The sequence below is a fragment of the Molossus molossus genome, unplaced genomic scaffold, assembly GCF_014108415.1.
Source record: "Molossus molossus isolate mMolMol1 unplaced genomic scaffold, mMolMol1.p scaffold_m16_p_10, whole genome shotgun sequence".
Lineage (NCBI taxonomy): Eukaryota > Metazoa > Chordata > Mammalia > Chiroptera > Molossidae > Molossus > Molossus molossus.
The window spans coordinates 49,682,720-49,703,154 of NW_023425345.1; the positions used below are offsets into that span (position 1 = coordinate 49,682,720).

A 20,435-nucleotide genomic window follows, 5' to 3' on the forward strand; every position below is an offset into this window, starting at 1 on the left:
ATTTATTCGAAAACATGCCAGATGAGGTAGTGTTCCTTCAAAGCAGCCAAGGGAGAAATGACCATTTAAAAAGAAACACTTAGCAAACTGAACTTGCTTCTATCCATGCCTGAGTGGGAACCGAATCTAAAGTCCAGGGGTGAGCCTTGTATCTTCAGGCTGTACCCAGGCCCAGGCATGCCAGGGAGTGTCTCTTTGCAGAAAAACTCACTTCATGTACTTATCCTGCTGGTTAGCCCGGATTTGAGCCAATGACTTGGCATGGTAGAAGAGCTCACTGATCTCGACGTGCTCTTTCTCGATGCTGTCCTTCCCATTGATCTTAGCAAGGGAGTTGGCCGGGGTCAGCAGTTGCACTGAGTACCTCAGAGTGGTCTTGTACTGATCTCTCTGAGGTAGTTCAGCACCTCCTCACTGATGTTGATTCATACTGTCTGGGCACGGATTTTAATGCTCTGTTTCATTTCCTGCAGAATATACAGCATGGTCCGGATGATTATTACTGGGGATGCCATGAGGAGAGGTGATATCCTCAATGCCCCTGATGACACAGTTGCCTCAGTTAGATGCAAAGATGATGATGGGGGCAATAGAAGATCCCAGGGCCCAGTGCAGGTAGGTGAAGCACTCAGTGTCCAGCATGTGGACCTCATCAACAAAGAGCATACCTGGAGCCAGCTCAGCAATGCCCTGATCAATGTATTTGTTCACCACCTTGTTAATCTCCCCACAAAGTTTTGATTTCTGTCTTCTTTGGCTTCATTAACTGCCCTTCATAGATAAGATGTCTTGTCCCTCCTGGGGCTGAGTGTTGGCCATGACCAAGTCATGCAAGGTCACATCCTGGATGATATCTTTCTTCTTGTGCACATGCCCCTTTGGCAAGGGGACATACTCTTCAGCTTCAAGGTCCAATTGTGTGGCATAGGTAAACCTACCCAGCCTCTTCACAGCTCCACTGTTGGCTTCATTGTAAATCACATCTTCAGCCTCCACTAGCTCTTTCTGCAAACTTCAAAAATGCTGGAGTCCAGTTTCAATTGTTTGGTTTCTTTGGCTGTTTTGAGCCCTATGATTACATGGCTAATGGTTTTATCATACCATAGGGTTCTCTGTCTCACATGAAGTCAATTCTGTGACTTCACCTTCATAAACCTCCTTTATCCACAGCCCAATGTTTCCGCGGAAGTTCTCCATCAGCACTTCTCTGTCTTCTTACTCTCCGTAGAGTAAAATTCACTTCCCACACAGGACAGAAAAGTACCTTACTACCTAGCTCTTGAGCAATAGCCAGAGCTAGAGCTGTCTTACAAGTTCCAGGAGATCCTGCCAACAAGGCAGCTCTCCCAGCCATTTTATTGCTTTTGACTAATTCTACTATCACACCACATGCCTCTCATGCTTTCTCCTGGCCCACAAACCCCAAGGCCACCTGCTTGGCCAAGCTGCTCTCATCCAGCTCCAGCCTCTCCACGTGGCTGTGGGAGGTGATGTGCTGCATCTTCGTGGTGCTCTTCACTTCCTCAGTCTTTATCTTGCACATGCTGGGAGCCAAGACCAGCGTGGAAAACCAGGAGTGAGTAACCCAGTCCCAGGACCCCAGTTACTGTGCAGCTGTTACTAGGTGGTTTGTCCTCTCCACTGGTTTATAAAATAGTTTAAAAAAAAAAAAAGTAAGTATAAACCATAATTTTTATTTATTCTTTTGATGGTTCAAGGAGGCAGTATATAAGGAAGTGGGACAGGAACTACGAAGGGGAACAGTAACCAAGCATCCAGTAAGGGAAATTGGAAATCAGTGGCAAAGAAAGAGCATCTCAGTTTTTGTGAAATCTAATAAAGGTGGAAACTGATAGGTCAATAGGAATCCAGCGTTATTGTAGAAGAGCAGTCTGGTTGTTGAGGGACAAAGCTGTTTCTTTGGTGATGAGGGTGAGGTTTGAAATATGTGGTATTGTTTTCCAGCACTTGTTGTCATTTTGTGGCAGTTTATAATACATGAATAGTAGAATTCGATGTTTTTTTAATACCCAAGGTTTTTTAAATATGAATTCTTTGTTTTTAAGAATACAACTTCTGAATCAATAAGTGTTCTGTAAAGTTAGCAATTTAATCTGTTAAGTTTGTAGCCAGTTTGTGATTATAGTATGGGTAAATAATCTTGATTTCTAGCCTAGGTCAACAGGTCCACAGATTTATTTCTTTTAGGATTTGTAGATAAGACTGTACATCTTTTGGCATATTTGTGCATGCTAGTGTCAAAGGAGACTTTTTGTATAATACTTAACTGTAAAAATAATATATATAATATTATTATATAATTATATAATATAATAATATACGTAATAATATAAAAAATGGCCCAGCCTATGTGGCTTAGTGGATTGAGTGACGTCCCATGGACTGAGAGGTCCCAGTTAGAATCCCAGTCAAGGCACATGCCCAAGTTGTGGGCTCAATCCCCAGTGGGGGGCATGTAGGAGGCAGCCGATCAATGTTTCTCGCATTGATGTTTCTATTTCTCTCTCTCTAATAAATCAATAAAAACATATTTAAAAAATAATAATATATAAACTGATATATATGAGAGCTCCCATACATATTGATATATAGAATCTGTCCCCAGGAGGTGGTGAGGTGTCAGGAGGCAGGACTGTGCATGAGCTTCCAGGCTTCCAGCACAGGCTTCTTCACTTAAAACATAAACTCAACAATAAGATTATTAAAAACTTTAAGATGACAACCTCAGTATTAAACTTCTAGCATGGAGCCCTGTGTGACAGCATTAGTCACATACTCATGAAGCTGGCCCTGCTAATTACATTAAAGGACTTTTCTCCAATGTAAATGATGGGGGCTTCACATTCCTTATGTGCTTCTGTTGTGTGATTTATCTCGTGCAAAATGGATGATTCATTTAAACTGGTGACACTTAATGTATTTCTGTTACCTAAGGAGAGAGAAACTGCACCATACTTATTGGTTACATTCACAAGATTCTGTCCAATGTGAATTCTTTTTGTTGCCTAAGGGATGAAAGAGCAATCAATAAATGCCTTTCAGCACTCATTGTGTTCATAGGGATCCCCTCACTGGGTGCTTTCTTACTCATAGTAAGTGAACTATAGCAGAAGGATTTTCTATACTGCTTACATTCATAGGGCTTTTCTCTGGTATGGTTTGTCATGTTTCCTAAAGGGTGAAGTAACATTGAAGGCTTTCCCAAAGTCACTGAATTCCATCTTTTATTCTGTTGTGTACAGTCAGGGAAAAGCTTCTTCTGAAGGATTTTCTCTATTGATTACAATAATAGGACTTTCTCCAATGTGAGTTCTCAAGTGCACATCAAATGTGAGAGCTTCCTGAAGATTTTTCCGTATCATGGCAATCACAGGGTTTCTCCCCAATGTGAATTCTTATGTGTACTGTGAGGTAGAACTTATGCTGAAATACTTTCCATATAAATCATATTTATAGAGCTTTTCTCCATTATGAATTCTCTTGTGGCTTATAAGGACAAATATAATGCTGAAGAGTTGAAAACACTACGTTCATTCATAGTGTTTTACTCTACTGTGAATTCTTATATTTATCCTCAGGAATGGATAATTACTGAAGGCTGAATATGTTGCCATGTTTATTTATTTATTTTTAATATGTTTTTATTGCAATTTTACAGAGAGAGATAGAAACATCAATGAGAAAGACACATCAATCAGCTGCCTCCTGCATACACCCCACTGGGGATTGAGCCTGCAACCCAGGCATGTGCCGTGACCAGGAATCAAACGGAATCCAACTGTGACCTCTCAGTCCATGGGACAATGCTCAATCCACTGAGCCACGCTGGTCAGACTATATTGCCATGTTTAAAGTATATAAAGAAAATTGAGCCTATACAGATAATGTTGGAAAGGAGATAAGTATGGTAGTAGCCTTTTTAAATAATTTTGTAGAGATCGGAAGATGGCAGCAGGCAGGACCGGAGGGATGGGGAGTGTGTGAGAGAGTGAGCTAGTGTGTGAGAGAGTGTGGGTGGGCATGAAAGTGGATGACCAAACTCGTGCAGTACAGAGATGCGGAGTGAAGGTTCCTGTGCTGTGGATGGGAGCAGCCAGCTACCCCAGTAAGCAGCCCTTCACAGCACTTTTCCCTGCGCCATGGAGAGGTCCCACCATTTTGAAAGATCCCGGGTCTTCCCTGGGAGGAGGCAATGGGAGCAGCTAGCACCCAGCAACCTGAGCCCACCAGCGCACCTGGCACCATTGGACCAGTAGACACTCTGTCAACACAGACTGATGCACAGTAGTGGAGCTCCCAAGGTGTGGGTCATGGAAGCCACAGACAGCTGGGAGCCCAGCACCATCTCCCACAGTAGCAACCCAATCAGAGTCGAGATATAACCCCAGCAACAGAGGCTGGGGAGCAGACATTCATCCCCAGACAACAGAAGTACAGACCAGCAGCTGAGACTCCCCTCACCCCCCCCCCACAAAAAAACTACAGCAAAAGCTGAGCAGGAATTGAGCCCCACAGGGCAGCAGCACTCCCCAGCCACCAGTGATGGGACCTGGGGCTCCACAGAGGCCTGTGTGACCCAGCAGGGACTGTACCATCCAGTTACCCACGGGACCTGTGGGGAGCTGAAGCACCAGAGAGGCCTGTGCAACCCAGCAGGAACTGCGCGATCTAGTTACCCACTGGGCCTGTAGGGTGCTGAAGCACCAGAGAGGCCTGCACGACCCAGCAGGGACTGTGCCACAGTTACCTGCAGGACCTGCAGGGTGCTGAAGCACCAGAAAGGCCTGTGTGACCCAGCAGCCCATAACATAGGCATAGAGCCAGGTCCCCAAAGGGACTGTGCGATCCAGTTACCTGCGGGACTTGCAGGGTGCTGGGGCACCAGGAAGGCCTGTGCGACCCAGCTGCACACAAGATAGGCATAGAGGATGTGAAAAATGGAGGCAGAATGAATAGAAGCTATGCGGATGATCTCCCAGGACCAAACAGAAATTACAACTAAAATAAAGACAAATCCTCAGAAAAAAGCAACAGAAAAGCAGCAGGACAGGACCATATAATCAGGGACAATGGTTAGATCTGCGGAGGTATGAGAGGGTGGTGGGCAGGGAGCCCACAGATAGCAGCAGTCTTAGCTGTGAGCAGGGACCTTGGGGAATAAAGACCAAGCCCACTCCACAGTGCAGAGAGCCAGGACAGAGCACTAAAATAGCCACAGCCACTCACCTGGGGGCTATAGCAGAGGGAGGGCAGATTGGGCTGAAACTCTGTGGGGGATACCTGGGATTTAGAGGGCACTCAGAGTTTTTGCTGAGTTCCAGCCACAAAGGACAGTGGCCAGTGTACTCCTTCCCAGAGCTGTGGGGTAAAGCAGCAGTCCCCCCAACTGCCCCTCAGAGATTCAGCCTTTCCCAGGTGAGGCAAAGAAATCCAAATTGAGGCTCATTAATAACCAGTATCTATCCCATCCTCTGGAAATCCTCTTATGCAGAACACCAGGGCTACATTCCAAGGCACTGAGTAACTGAGACTACTAGCCACCAGGAAAAAGCTAGAGGATAACTGAACCTTTCCTGGGCTTGCAAATCTACCCAGGAAAGTACGACTTGACAGTGGTGTTTAACGTGGGCCCACCCTGGCTCATCCAAACCCAGTAGAGGAAGCCACAAACAGCAGAACACCAGCACACACAGGGAAAATTTGGCAGGCTACAAAACCCACTGAGATAGCCAAAATGGTGAAACAAAGAAACAAATCCCAAATGAAAGAACAAGAGAACTCTATCGAAGATGAGAAAAAATGAAATGCAATTAAGCAAATTATCAGAGGCAGACTTCAGAGCCATGATCTTGAGGAAGCTCTACAGCATGAGTAAGGACATCAGCACCATAAGTAAAGATATAGAAACATTGAAAACCAACCAAGTGGAAATGAAGAATGACATAGCAGAAATTAAGAACACATTGGAAGGACTAACCAGAAGAGTAGAGGAAGCTGAGGACCGGATCAGTGAATTAGAAGACAGGGTAGAAAAAAATCAACCAATCAGAAAACCAAAAGGAAAAAACAATTTAAAAAACAGGAAGACAACTGTGGGACAACTGAAAACATAATAACATTCACATCATAGGAGTCCCCGAAGAGGAAGAAAATGGGCAAGGGTTAGAGAATATATTTGAAGAAATAGTGACAGAAAACTTTCCTAACTTGTTGAAGGAAGAAGGCATTCAAGTTCAAGAAGCACAGAGAGCCCCAAGTAAGAAGAACCCAAACAGGCCCATACCAAGACACATAGTCATTAAAATGCCAAAAATTAAAGACAAAGAGAGAATCCTAAAGGCAGCAAGAGATAAGCAACAGGTTACCTACAAAGGAAACCCCATAAGGCTCTCAGCTGACTTCTCAACAGAAACACTACAGGCCAGAAGGGAGTGGCATGAAGTAATCAAGGTCATAAAAAACAAGGATCTGAATCCAAGACTACTCTATCCAGCAAGGCTATCATTCAAAATAGAAGGTCAAATAAAGAGCTTTCCATACAAAAAAAAAAAAAAAAGGCTAAAGTAATATATTAACAACAAACCAGCCCTGCAAGTTGTGCTAAAAAGACTGCTGTAGTTAGTAGAAGAAATAAGAAGAAAACTAGAACCACACTAAACAAAAATGGCAATAAATAAGTACATATAAATTATCACCTTAAATGTGAATGGTTTGAATGCTCCGATTAAAAGATAGAGTAGCTGACTGGGTGAGAAAGCAGGACTCACATATATGTTGCTTACAAGAGACCCACCTTACAACAAAAGACTCACATAGGTTGAATGGGAAGGGATGGAAAAAAATCTTTCAAGCAAACAGAAAGCAAAAAAAAAAACAAAAAAACAGCTGGGGTAGCAATACTCATATCTGATAAAGTAGATTTCAAAATGAAGGCAGTAACTAGAGACAAAGAAGCCACTACATAATATTGAAAGGATCTATCCAACAGGAAGATATAACCTTGGGAAACATATATGCACCCAATTTAGGAGCACCAACATATATTAAAAATCTTTTGGAGGACTTCAAAGGAGAAATCAACAGCAATACAATCATAGCAGGGCACTTCAATACCCCACTGACATCTCTGGATAAATCTTCTAGACAAAAAATTAACAAGGAAACAGAGACTCTAAATGAAGTGCTAGATCAAATGGATTTCATAGACATCTACAGAGAACTACACCCCCAAACCGCAGAATTCACATTCTTCTCAAGTGCACAGGGGACATTCTCAAAGATAGGCCACATGTTAGGGCACAAACTAAGTCTCTACAAGTTCAAGAAGATTGAAATGATATCAAGCATCTTCTCAGATCACAATGGCATGCAACTAGAAATCAATTGCAACAAGAACATGCAAAGACATTTGAAAACATGGAGGATAAATAGCATGTTGTTGAACAATGAATGGGTTATTATGGAGATCAAGGAAGAAATTAAAAACTTCCTGGAAACCAATGGAAATGAACGCACAACACCACAAAATCTATGGGACACAGCGAAAGCAGTTCTGAGAGGGAAGTTCATAGCACTACAGGCCTACCTCAAGAAACAAGAAAAATTTCTAATAGACTATCTAACCTCACAACTTAAAGCAGTAGAAAACAAACATAAAGAAAACCCCAGAGCAAGTAGATGGAAGGAAACAGTACAGATCAGAGCAGAAATAAATGACATGGAGACCAGAAAAACAATTCAAAGGATCAATGAAACAAAGAGCTGGTTCTTTGAAAAGATAAACAAGATTGATGGACTCTTAGCTAGACTCACTAAGAAACAATGAGAGAGACCCCAAATACACAACATCAGAAATGAAAGAGGAGAAATAATAACTGACGCCACAGAAATATAAAGGATTGTGAACAAATATTATGAACAATTATATGGCAACAAATTCAACAATCTAAGCGAAATGGACAAATTTCTAGAAACACATAGTCTCCCAAAATGGAACCAGGAAGAGATAGAAAACTTGAACTAACCAATAACAACAAAAAAAATTGAAATGTAATCAAGACTCTCCCATCAAACAAAAACCCAGGCCCAGATGGCTTCACAGGGGAATTTTACCGAACATTCAAAGAAGTAATACACATTCTCCTCAAACTATTTCAAAAAATTCAAGAAGAAGGAAGACTTCCAAACTTGTTTTATGAGGCCAGCATAATTCTAATTCCAAAACCAGAAAAAGACACTACAAAGAAAGAAAACTACAGACCAATATCCCTGATGAACATAGATGCCAAAATCCTGAACAAAATACCAGCAAATCGAATCCAGCAATACATCAAAAAAAATTATTCTCCATGACCAAGTGGGATTCATCCCAGGGTTGCAAGGCTGGTACAATATTCGCAAATCAATAAATGTGATACACCACATAAATAAAATGAAGAATAAAAACCACATGATCATATCTATAGATGCCGAAAAAGCATTCTACAAAATCCAGCACACATTTCTGATAAGACGCTCAGCAATGTGGGAATAGAGGGATCATATCTCGACATAATAAAGGCCATATATGAAAGACCTACAGCTAACATCATACTCAATGGGCAGAAACTAAAAGCATTTCCCTTAAGAACAGGAACAAGACAAGGATGCCCACTTTTGCCACTCTTATTTAACATAGTACTGGAAGTCTTAGCCACAGCCATCAGACAGAAAAAAATAAAATAAAAGGGATCCAAATTGGAAAGGAGGAAGTGAAACGGTCATTATTCACAGATGGCATGATACTATACGTAGAAAACCTCCAAGACTCCATCAAAAATTTACTATACTTAATAAATGAATTTGGCAAAGTAGCAGGATACAAAATTAATGTCAAGAAATCGATGACATTCTTATACACCAATGATGAACTCACAGAAAAAAAATCCCATTTACCGTCGCACCAAAAAAAATTAAGATACCTAGGAATAAACTTAACCAGAGAAATAAAGGGCCTATTCGCAGTAAACTACAGGTCATTGAAAAAAGAAATAGAGGAAGATATAAAAAAGTGGAAGCACATACCTTGTTCATGGATTGGAAGAATTAACATCATTAAAATGTCTATACTACCCAAAGCAATCTATAGGTTCATTGCAATCCCCATCAAAATACCAATGACATACTTCACAGAACTCGAACAAATACTTCAAAAGTTCATATGGAACCAAAAAAGACCTCGAATAGCCACAGCTATCTTGAAAAAGAAGAACAAAATTGCAGAGTTCATATTACCAAATTTCAGGTTATACTACAAAGCCACTGTAATCAAAACATCCTGGTCCTAGCACAAGAACAGACAGGTAGATCAATGGAACAGAATAGAGAACTCAGAAATGGACCCAAGACAATATGCTCAAATAATATTTGACAAAGGCGGCAAGAACATACAATGGAGTAAAGACAGCCTCTTTAATAAATGGTGTTGGGAAAATTGGACAGCTACATGCAAAAAAAAAAAAATGAAACTAGACCATCAACTTACACCATACACAAAAATAAACTCAAATGGATAAAAGACTTAAATGTGACTTATGAATCCATAAAATCCTAGAAGAAACTCTAGGCAACAAAATTTCAGACATCATACACAGCAGAATTTTCACTGATAGATCACCTAAGGCAATAGAAACAAAGGATAAAATAAACACATGGGACTACATCAAACTCAAAAGCTTCTGCACAGCAAAAGATGCAATCATCAAAATGGAAAGGTAACCCACTGTATGGGAGAGCATAAATGCCAATGATATATCAGATAAGGGGTTAATTTCCAATATATATAGAGTCCTCATACAGCTCAACAAAAGGAAGACAAAGAACCCAATTTAAAAATGGGCAGAGGAACTAAATAGACGCCTCTCCAAATAGGACATAAAAATGGCTAAAAGACATATGTAGAAATGCTCAACAGCACTAATCATCAGAGAGATACAAATTAAAACAACAATGAGGTATCACCTCACATCTGTCAGAAAGGCCGCCATCAACAAATCATCAAACAATAAGTGTTGGCGAGGGTGTGGAGAAAAGGGGACTCTAGTGCACTGCTGGTGGGAATGCAGACTGGTGCAGCCACTATGAAAAACAATATGGTGTTACCTCAAAAAATTAAAAATTGAACTTCTATTCGACCCAGTGATCCCACTTCTAGGAATATACCCTAAGAAGCCTGGAGCACCAATCAGAAAGAATACATGTACCCCCATGTTCATAGCAGCACTATTTACAATAGCTAAGATCTGGAAACAGCCCAAATGTCCATCAGTAGACTAATGGATAAAAAAGCAGTGGTACGTATACACCATGGAGTACTACGCAGCTGTAAGAAAGAAAGATTTCTTTTCCTTTGAGACGACATGGAGGAACCTGGAAAGTATTACCCTAAGCAAAATAAGCCAAACAGAGAAAGACAAGTATTATATGATCTCACTTATTTGCGGAATATAATAAACATAACTGTCTGAGGAATGGGGTAGTCCCAGAGACATGAAAGTGAGGTACAGACTGACAATCCTCAGAAGAGGGGGTGGTGGGGGAAAGACAAACCGCAGAACTTATATGCATGTATGCATGAACAATGGACATGGACAAAAAAGCTGGGGACAGGGCGGGGAGTGAGGGGGAGGGGGAATCAGTGGGGGGGGGGAAATATCTGTAACAAAAATAAATAAATTAAAAAAATAAAAATAATTAAATTAAATAATTGTGGATATTCTTTGTTGATACTATAAACTACAAGTGGTAGTCTCTTAAAGGTTAATTGCAATGCTAAATCTGAGACCATATCAATGAACTTTTTATAACCCGTTACATTAAAAGCGAATGGTCTCTCTTGCACTTTGAATGAATCTTTCACCCATACGTAATTTTGTGACCCTACATTGTAAAATTGCAATGCATTGGGCATTTTGAAAATATTAGTTCATTGAGTTAGGCAGATCTTCCACAAACTGACATATTTCACTATGCACTATCCAAAAATCATAATTGTTAATATCACCACTGATGTCAACAGAAAGGGTTGGGAAAATGTCAAACTTGTTTTTGCTCACACAGGCCTTCTAAAAAAGTTTTTTTGTTAATCTTCACCCAAGGATATTTTTCCACTGATTTTTAGAAAGAGTAGAAGGGAGGGGGAGGAGATGGACAAGAGAGAGAGAAAGGGATAAACTTCGATGTAAGAGAGACACATGGATCGGTTGCCTCCTGCGCATGCCCCAACTGGGACCAGAGATCAAACCTGCAACCCAGGTATGTGCCTTTTACAGGAATTGAACCCATGACCCTTCCATGCATTGGCCAATGCTTTAACCACTGAGAACACCGGCCAGGCCAGGCCTTCTAAGACATTATTTTTTTTCTTGAAAGACTAGATTTTACCATTGGCAATAAATCCTGTCAGTTGTTTTATATGAAATTATAGACTCACTTTGTTCCTTTCTTAGAATGTTTGCCAAATACCCAATTCTGAATAACCATCATTTGTGTGTCAGTTGTTCTTTCAAGTAAAAATGGTGTTTCATGAAAAACTGGCTAGTTTGCCTTGCAGCTCAAACAATTGCACAAAAGTTTTCCTTGAGACAACCACTAAACTTCAGCACATAGCAGAAATGCTTTATGTATACTTCCTGTTTTGCCATCAGAATGTTAAAAAGAAGGGTACTCAAGGACTGAGATTTAATAAAATGATCTTTTTTTTTTTTATCCTCACCTGAGGACATTCTTCGATATTTTGTTCAGCTAGAGTGGGAGGGAGAGAGAGAGAGAAACATCTACGTGAAAGGGACACATCGAGTGGTCACCACCCACATGACCCAACGAGGGCCGGGGACAAACTGCAACCGAGGTACGTGCCCCCAGCAGGAAGCGAACCTGAGACTCTCCAGTCCACAGGCCGACTCTCCAACCGCTGAGCCAAACCAGCCAGGACAATAAAATGATCATTTTTATTGCTTCATCAAAGATATTTAAAATGAAATTTGCATCCTAGCTGGTTTGGTTCAGCGGTTAGAGTGTGGGCCTGCAGACCAGAGAGTTCCGGGTTTGGTTCCCACTGGGGGCATATACCTTGGTTGCGGTTTGTCCCCAGCCCCTGTTGGAGTTGTGTGAATGGCAACTGCTCCATGTGTCTTCACATGGATGTTTCTCTCTGTCACACTCTCTCCCTCTTTCCCTCCTGCTCTATCTGAAGATAAATGCAAAAAAGAAAAGAAAAGAAATTTGCTTTCTTTCCCTTCTTTTCTATGAGTGTGTAGTGATAAAGAATATAGTGTCCTCTCTTATAGTTTGGTACCACTGCCCTAGAGAAGAGTGAAACCCTTTCTTTTTCTCTTTAATCCTTCTCGTGAAGAGTAGGTATTAAGATTTAGTGCATTATTCTGTATTTCTTTTCTGGGAGGTGTACAACTGCTCATCCAGTTATATACAAACATATTCAATTTGCAACCCACAGAAGAGATTTTAAAAGCCATCTGGACCAATAATTAGTCATTTAAAAACGTCCCACCAACTTCTGGTCTGAATGCCATTAATTGAATATTTGTTCCCCTATATTGTATTTCTTTGTCTGCTTTCAAGTTTTGTCTCTTTCTTTTGGTTTAAGGAGTTTTACTATGATGTATCTAACAATGGTTTTATGATTCCTGGATCTGTAAATGTATGCCTTTCACCAAATTTGAGAAGTTTTTAATCGTTATTTCTTCAAATATATGTACTTTTTTTCTACTCCTATCTCTTTCTCCTCTTCCTCTGGACTTGTATAATTTGAATACAGTCAAACCTTAGTTCTCAAATTTCTCCCATCTCTAACAATTTGGTTCTCCACCAAGTTGTTGGGGTGGGGGAGTGGGGTTCTCAACCTGACAACTCTTTCATGCTGATACATCAGCATGACAAAAAACATCTCTCAGGTCTCAAACAAAGAATAGAATGCAAGTCAGTTTACCACTAAACCTCCCATTGTTAACATCTCAGAAAATTGTGCTGTGAATATTTTTGTGAGTTTTTGCTTTTTGCTTTCCTTGCTGGATGATTAACATAATTTTAAAACATGAAGAGGCCATCAAGAGTGCTGATGTTGCTAAGGGTGTGAAAGAAACAATGATCACAGGCAATTGAAGAGGTAGAAAAATTGTTGTTGATTTGGATAAACAAAAAGCAGTTAGCTGGTGACAGCATTTGGAGGCAGTGATATGTGAAAAAGTGAAGATGCTGCATGCTGACCTCCTGAAAGACATCCCCAGTGCTGACAGTGATTTGTTTAAGGCTGGTAGGGGGTGGTTTGATACATTTAGGAAAAAGAGTGTTTGTTTATAGATTAATCAGTACATTAGACATGTACTGTATATAAGAAGGGTTAAAACAAAATCATTTGGGGGTCTGGAATGAATTAATTCAATTTACATTATTTCTAATGGGAAACAATGATTCAGTGTTCGAACAAATTGTTTCTCAGTCTTGTAGAATGAATTCAGTCTGAGAACTGAGGTTCCACTGTATTGATCCTTTTGAAATTGTCACATAGATCTCTAAGATTTTTTTCAATTTTTTTTCCCTCTCTTGTTTATATTGGATACTTTCTATCTTCAAGTTCAGTGAGTATTTTCTGTTATCTCCACTTACTCTGGTCCTCTACAGTGATTTTTTAAAATTCCTGTTTTTAAATTTTTCAATTCTAATATATATATATATATATATATATATATATATATATATATATAATTCCTGTTTTCTTTTCTGAAAAGTTCTGACTTTCCATTCATTTCAACAGCCCTTGGAGCATGGTTATAATATCTGCTTTAAAGTCTTTGATAATTCTGACATTTAGGTCATCTTGGGATTGGCATCTGTTGTTTGCCTTTTCCTTTGGGAGATGTTTAGGTTTTCAACTTATTATGTTGATTAGTTGTGGATCATAAACTGGACATTTTTAGTATTATGAGACTCTGGGTCCTATTTAAATCTTTTGGAGAATGTTAATTTTTTTCAGCAAGCAGTTAACCTGGTTATGTTTTGATTGTGTGTCTTCACTTGTTATTCGTTGGGTTGTGGCTCCAATTTCAATTTAGTCTCAAAGCCTTTGCGGTGCTGTTCTGGTCTTCCCCTCTTGAGTACTCCATCAGCAGTCAGTCTGACTCTTGGGGAGCAGTCTACACTATAACACAATGTTTATGTAAAGCCTTCACTCCGCAGATTCCAGTCAGTTTCATTCATGTAACAACTAGGGGTGAGATTGGGACTCCATATTCAAGTTTTAAGGTTCTCTTTCTCCAGCTCCCTCGTTTTCTTGATCCTCTGCTCACCCTCTGCCTCCCAGCATTCCCTGTTTCTGGTATTCTGGCTAGAAAGCCAGGACATTAGCTTCCCTGCACTGTTGCCGGAGTTCTGCTATGTAGACCCTGCCACCGACAGAGGCGTGGCTCTGCCTCTTTATTGGCGCTGGTATAAGGAAGAAGGAGGAAACTGGGCTTTGTCCTTCAGGGGCCACTTCACTGCTGCTGGTGGGGCCAGAGTGAGACACAACTTTTTTGCTGGCACTTCTTTGGTATACAGAGAGAGTCTATGGGGCTCTGATCACACAGTCTACTTGGTGGGGAGGAGAAGGAGTGCTACTGGTTTGCTGGTAATCACCTAGAGCAGAATGGGTAAAAATCAGAATGTTCCATCCCACAGTTCTCCCTCTCCCATTTCCCAGTCCTGCAGCTAGAAAGAGTAGATTTTTTTTTAAATTCTCACTCAAGGACATTTTTGCATTTATCTTCAGATAGAACAGGAGGGAAAGAGGGGGGAAGAGAGAGAGAAGCATCAATGTGAGAGAGGCACATCGAGTGACCGCCACCCACACGACCCCAACCAAGGCAGGGGACAAAGTGCAACCAAGGTACATGCCCCTAGCGGGAACTGAATTGGAAACCAAACCCTGGTCTCTCTGGTCTGCAGACCGATGCTCTAACCACTGAGCAAAACCGGCCAGGGCAAGAGTAGATTTTTTTATGGGGCTTTTTCTGTCTGCACTATTGGCAATTCTGGATTTCAGGCTGCACTAGTGTTCAATCTGGAATACATATGAGTCAAAACAGAAAAGCCAAGGAACTCACTGTTACATTGTCCTTTAAATCCTTATCCAGCCCACTTGTTTTTATTTACCTTTCAGAGTCTTCCAGTAGTTGTTTTAAATATTTTAGTCCAAGATTTTTAGTTGTAGGAGAGGTGATTAGTAAGAGAGGCATTGAGAGGAGGGGTGATTAGTCTGTCTGGAAACAGAAGTTTCATAACTCTATGTTTTTATTTTAAAATAATATTTCTTTATTATAGTTTAGGGTAGAGTATGTTTTTTGCACATTAATCATTGTTTTAGTTTATACATTGCTTAATTTTGGGATTTATTTTTAATTTTGGAATAATGCTTAGACTTTTTTGTAGAATTTTCCTCAGTTTGCTTTTTAACTGTTTTAATTATTTTAATGTACAAAAGTTTAAGAATTTAATATAATCATGTGTCAGTAATATCCTTTGTGACTTCTTCCATTATTTTTATGCTTAGAAAACTTTTCTTTCTCCTAAACTCAGAAAAATACTTAATGAATTTTTCTCTATTTTCATTTTCTATGTTTAACTCTTTGATCCATATTAAATGTTTTAGTGTGTAGTGAAACATGAATATTTTCTTTAAATAATTTCAAGTAGTTAACTACTAAAGCCTATACATTTCTCATTAAAACTTATTCCTAACTTCTTAAAAGTTACATTTAATGGCAAACATAAAAAAGCTCTACGGTCCTTTTTGTTATACTGTAAAGTGATTTTAAGGATTGGGCTTCATTTTAAAGATGTAAATTTGTTTTTTAAGTTGAATTTAGTGAAAGCTCACTGTTGCAAAATTCCTGCAATAAGAAGGTCTAGCCCAATTAGGAGATAGAAACCACAGAGTAATTTAAACAGGGAAAGTTATTATAAAGAATTTTTAAGTAATCATAGGAGAATAACAAGAAAGGAAAAACTTGAAATGGGAGTTAAGGCCTTGATGAAAATCATATGGTTACAGTCCATTGGATGGAAGATAATTTTTTTTCCTTTATTGATTTCCTTTATTGATATTAGAGAGAGAGGAAGGGAGAGGGAGAGATAGAAATATCAGTGAGAGAGAACATCAATTGGCCATCTCCTGCATGCCCCCGACTGGGGATTTGGCCCACAGCAGGGGCATGTGCACTAATCAGGAATCGAACCAGTGACCTCTTGGGGCATGGGTGGACACTCAGCCACTGAGCCACACTAGCCGGGCTGGAGGAGAATTTTGCTGGTTTGCCCAGGCCAAAGCTGACTCATAGTCACTGGACAAGCAGGAATAACCCTCTGAGCAGGCTGGCAAGTAGATTTTTTTCTACAGAGGAAGAAAAGGACTCTAAGGGATTGGTGCTATGGAAAATGTCTATCAGCTGGCTTTTTTGTCCTCTGAACTAGCTGAGTGGTAGTGGGCATTTATTTCCTACCTCTCATTTTTGTTATTCCTCTATTATTTAGAGCATATTTGTAGATAAATCTATATAGAAATAAATGGTTATGTATAAACGAAAATGTTTGCTTTTCTTTTTTCCACAGGTGTTTTTGATATGTTTTTCATATATTTATTTTTCTTTCATTTCAGGCTTTTCCAAAGGTTTTTAATTAGTTTCCTTTGTCATCTCAAGGGTATTAATAAACATGGTTGTTTGATTTGGTTCTTGTCTTTCATGATGATACCATTGTGTGTAGCCAAACTATTTTTACCTAGAATCAGCTGATTTGAAGGTTAGACTTCACTAGCTCTCCTCCTACTATCAAAGCATACAATTTTGTCTCTTTTTTCCCTCTGGTGGTTGCCCCATCCTATGGCCACTGGCCAATGCACCCAGGATGTATAGCCAGACCAAGAGAATACACACATGGGAGAAATCCTGCTCCATGTGGCTCCGCCTCTCCATCTGGCAACTCTTCCATAGTGCACTGTCCATGTGCTGATGTGTCAGTCCCTGCCCTTACAGATCCTTGGGTTCACAGTACTCTGCCTTGATTTCAACACTGGCAGAAGGTACAGTAAATGCTTGTAGATACTCTTGATTTTGAGCTGTGATTATGGCGATAAACTTCCTCTGCTCTGTAATAGAGATATGTAAGGTGGAGAGGATCAATCTTGGAGAAAGGGAAACCAAGGACAGTATTGTAGTTAAGAACTCAGGCCTTAGAATTAAGTAGACTTAGGTTTAAATAAAAATTTTATCACTTACTTCTGTGTGACCACTTACAGATGTGTCATTGTTGTGATATCTGTCCTTCAAACCTCAGCCCTATGCCACCTTTCAGTCTCAATGTCCTGCCACTTCCCTTCTCTCTACTCTCCTCCTACCACCTAACACTTGTATTTTAACCAGATGGAACTACCTGGGAGTTTGTTAGAAAGTATAACTTCTGGCCTCATCCCAGACCTAATTATTAGAATTTATACTTTATTAAGTACACATTCATGTTTAAGAAGTTCAGGTCTAAGCTACTTGGTAGAACTTTGATTCCTGGAAGAAACCATGTCACAGTAGACTGCTGAGTATATGTGAATGTCCTCTGGAAAAGTATGATGTGTTTTGCAGTTTGAAGTATTCTTTGAATTACTCCCAATTAAACTGTTTCCAAAATAGGAGGTTCTTGAGCAACTAGCTTCCTTGGTCCCTTCATTTCTAACCCTTTCAAATTCATCATGCTCCTTTCTGCTGATTTTCTGGGAGTTTCCTCCTGAATCCTGAGAAAGCCTCCTCACTAGGGAGGAGTTTAAGCAGACTCAATCAAATGTCTGCTATATATAATGAAAGATCATGTTAGGTACAAGATAGGACATAGAAATTCAAAGACTATCTGGCTCTCAGGAACCTTTTTATTTAGTTGGAAAGACAGAATTTTATGCCTTTTGTCAGCTACCATCACCCCCTCTGAACCTTTGCAATAATTATGTGATGTTGGTAGGGAGGGATTACAGGCTTCTTTTTTAAGAAGTCGGGTACAAAGATATTACGGGATTTATTAATGTCATATGGCTGCTAAAGAGCTAGGATATGTATCCATGTTTTCCAGCTCCAAGTCCAGGGTTGTTTTTTGCTGTTGTTTTCTTTTAGAAAACATTGTGGCACGTTGTACCCTCTAATACCAAATTAATTTAAAATAAAGAAAAAGCAGTATGGGGTTGTAAAAGTAATTGTGGTAGTTAAGAGGAGAGAAATCATTTGAAAGTCTGAGGAGGCTTCAGTGAGGAAAGGATTTCTCAGGACTTGGAACAATAATAAGCAGGATTTCTCCAGGCAGAGAAAAGGGATGGGCAACCCAGGAAGAGGGACTAGAGGGAGAAAGGCACAAAGTCTGTTCTGAGAATAATGATTAGACCTGTGTTCTCAGGCTATTTGGTATCTGTTCCAATCCAAGTGAATGAGGCATCCGAACTCCCTAGGTGAGGGTACCCCGGGGTTCCTTCCTTTGCGGGGTCAGGGGGGCGTGACTGCAGACACCAAGGGCGGGCATTTCCAGGCCGGGCTGTGTTTTATGGACCACATTTCGTTTTCAAAGGCGTGGTAAGACTTGTTTGGGATGGTTGAGAGCAGCGTCTCTCCCCTTAGGGAAATGTGGGTCGATGATGTGCACTATTTTCATCGAAAACGAGTAAAAAAGTGGTCGAGATCAAGGTCGATGAGAAGGGTGAGCATGAGAGCAGGGAACAACACCGGGAAGATTACCAAGGCGATTCTTCAGGGGCGTCGGCGTGGAGATGCGGGTTGGTTTACACCTGGAAGGAAGTGGCAGGTTAGTAAACGTGCAAAAGGCCCCTGCAGAGGGCGCCGCCAGCCGGCGCAACAGGACCCGAACCTCCGCGCTGGGGGCCTTTGTGACGCGGCCCCACCGCCTCCGCCTTAGCTCCGCCCTCGGTGGGCGCGTCCCAAACCCGGCGGCCCCGCGGAGCAGGCGGAGCGCGCCATGGCTGAGGCGACCGGGGCCGTGGCTGCGGCGGCGGCGGCGGGGGCTGGGGCTGCGGCGGCGGCGGGGGCTGGGGCCGCGGCGGCGGCTGGAGTCGGGGCCGGGGCCGGGGCCGAGGCCAGGGCTGAGGTGGCCGAGCCCAGTGGCGAATCCCAAAACGCTGAAGTTAAAACCCCGCAGCCCACGGTGAAAGTCGGGGCCCCGCCGAGACGGGACCCGCGCTCCGTGCTCAAAGTGTCGCAGCTGCTGCTCAGAGCCCTCGCCTCGCACAAAGTGCTGACGGTGGCCGCGCTCAAGAAGGAGCTGGGGAACGCCGGCTACCAGGTGCGCAGGAAGTGCTGCCGCCACTCGGGCGACGCGCCCAAGTCGGACGTCAGGGGCGCGCTCCTCAGGGTCAGCGGCAGCAACGCCTCCGGCTGTTTCAGGGTCTGGAAGACTCCGAAGCCCAGGAGAAAGCCCGGGCGCCCGCGGCTGGAGGGCGGCGGCCGGAGCCGCAGGCGGACCCTCGCGGCCGCACGCAGCCCACGGAGGCGCCGCGTGCGCCGCCGGGCGGCCGTGAAGGCCAGGGAGGTGTGGAGACGGAGCGTGAGGGCGGACGCCGCGGCCAGGAGGTTGAAGGCAAGAGCCAAGAGCCTGGTGCGCTCCAGGGCCAAGGCGATGGACGCGGCGAGAGGACGCGTCGTGAGGGAGGGCCGGCCCCGGAGCCGAGAGGACAAGAAGCCGAAGGAAGAGAAGAAGCAGGAGCCCGGGAAGGCGGTAAAACGGACCATCCAGAGGTCAGCGTCCGTGAAAACTGACCCAAGGGCCGCTCGCGCGAAGACTTCCACGAAATTTGAAAGCCCTAAGAGTGCAGCCGGGAATCCTTAGTGTGGGAGCCACTTCCCTTCCTCCAGGCACTGGCCGATGCCTTCCCCCACAGGGCTCCAGTTAGAGCAGCTCTCTCACCCTATGAAATGAACGAACTATCACAAGACCTTTCAAATCACCACATTGTGTCTGTTTCCTCTTTGTCCACTTGGGGGCGCGGCGGGGGCTTGCTGAGGTGAAGCCTTGTAGCGGGGGCTTGTGGGGTGAAGAGAGAAAAAGGAATTGAGATTCTGTTCCTGCGACCGGATCCAGGAAAATGCCTTTCAGGAGACAACTGGTAGAAGAAAACCAGCAGCGTTACGGGATTAGACGTGTTGAGTTAATAGTAAGACACCCTAGCAAAGCCAAATTGAGTTTGGGGGAGAAGACATGTGAGGAGAGAAGCTGGGATATCGTTGGGGCGAGAAAAGACAGCCTGTAAGTGGTCCCACTGACACGAAGTGTTCTTATCCGAAATTCCTTTTAGGAAAAAGTCCCTTCTCCCAGAATTGATTGTAATGGCTTTCTTGTTTTTG

At 42.1% G+C, this 20,435-nt stretch overlaps 1 protein-coding gene and 1 pseudogene across 1 annotated transcript; one reads left to right on the forward strand and one right to left on the reverse strand.

Annotated features, from left to right (window-relative positions):
- Window positions 1–207: 207 nt before the first annotated feature.
- Window positions 208–1,528, reverse strand: LOC118623900 (annotated as a pseudogene).
- Window positions 1,529–19,053: 17,525 nt separating this feature from the next.
- Window positions 19,054–20,079, forward strand: LOC118623899 (testis-specific H1 histone). Its single transcript, XM_036251709.1, has one exon. It carries the CDS (start codon window positions 19,054–19,056, stop codon window positions 19,918–19,920), a length of 867 nt encoding a protein of 288 aa, XP_036107602.1. The 3' UTR covers window positions 19,921–20,079.
- Window positions 20,080–20,435: the final 356 nt, after the last annotated feature.

Coding starts and splice junctions, on each gene's coding strand:
- LOC118623899 (XM_036251709.1), top strand. CDS start 19,054: ATGGCTGAGGCGACCGGGGCCGTGGCTGCGGCGGCGGCGGCGGGGGCT.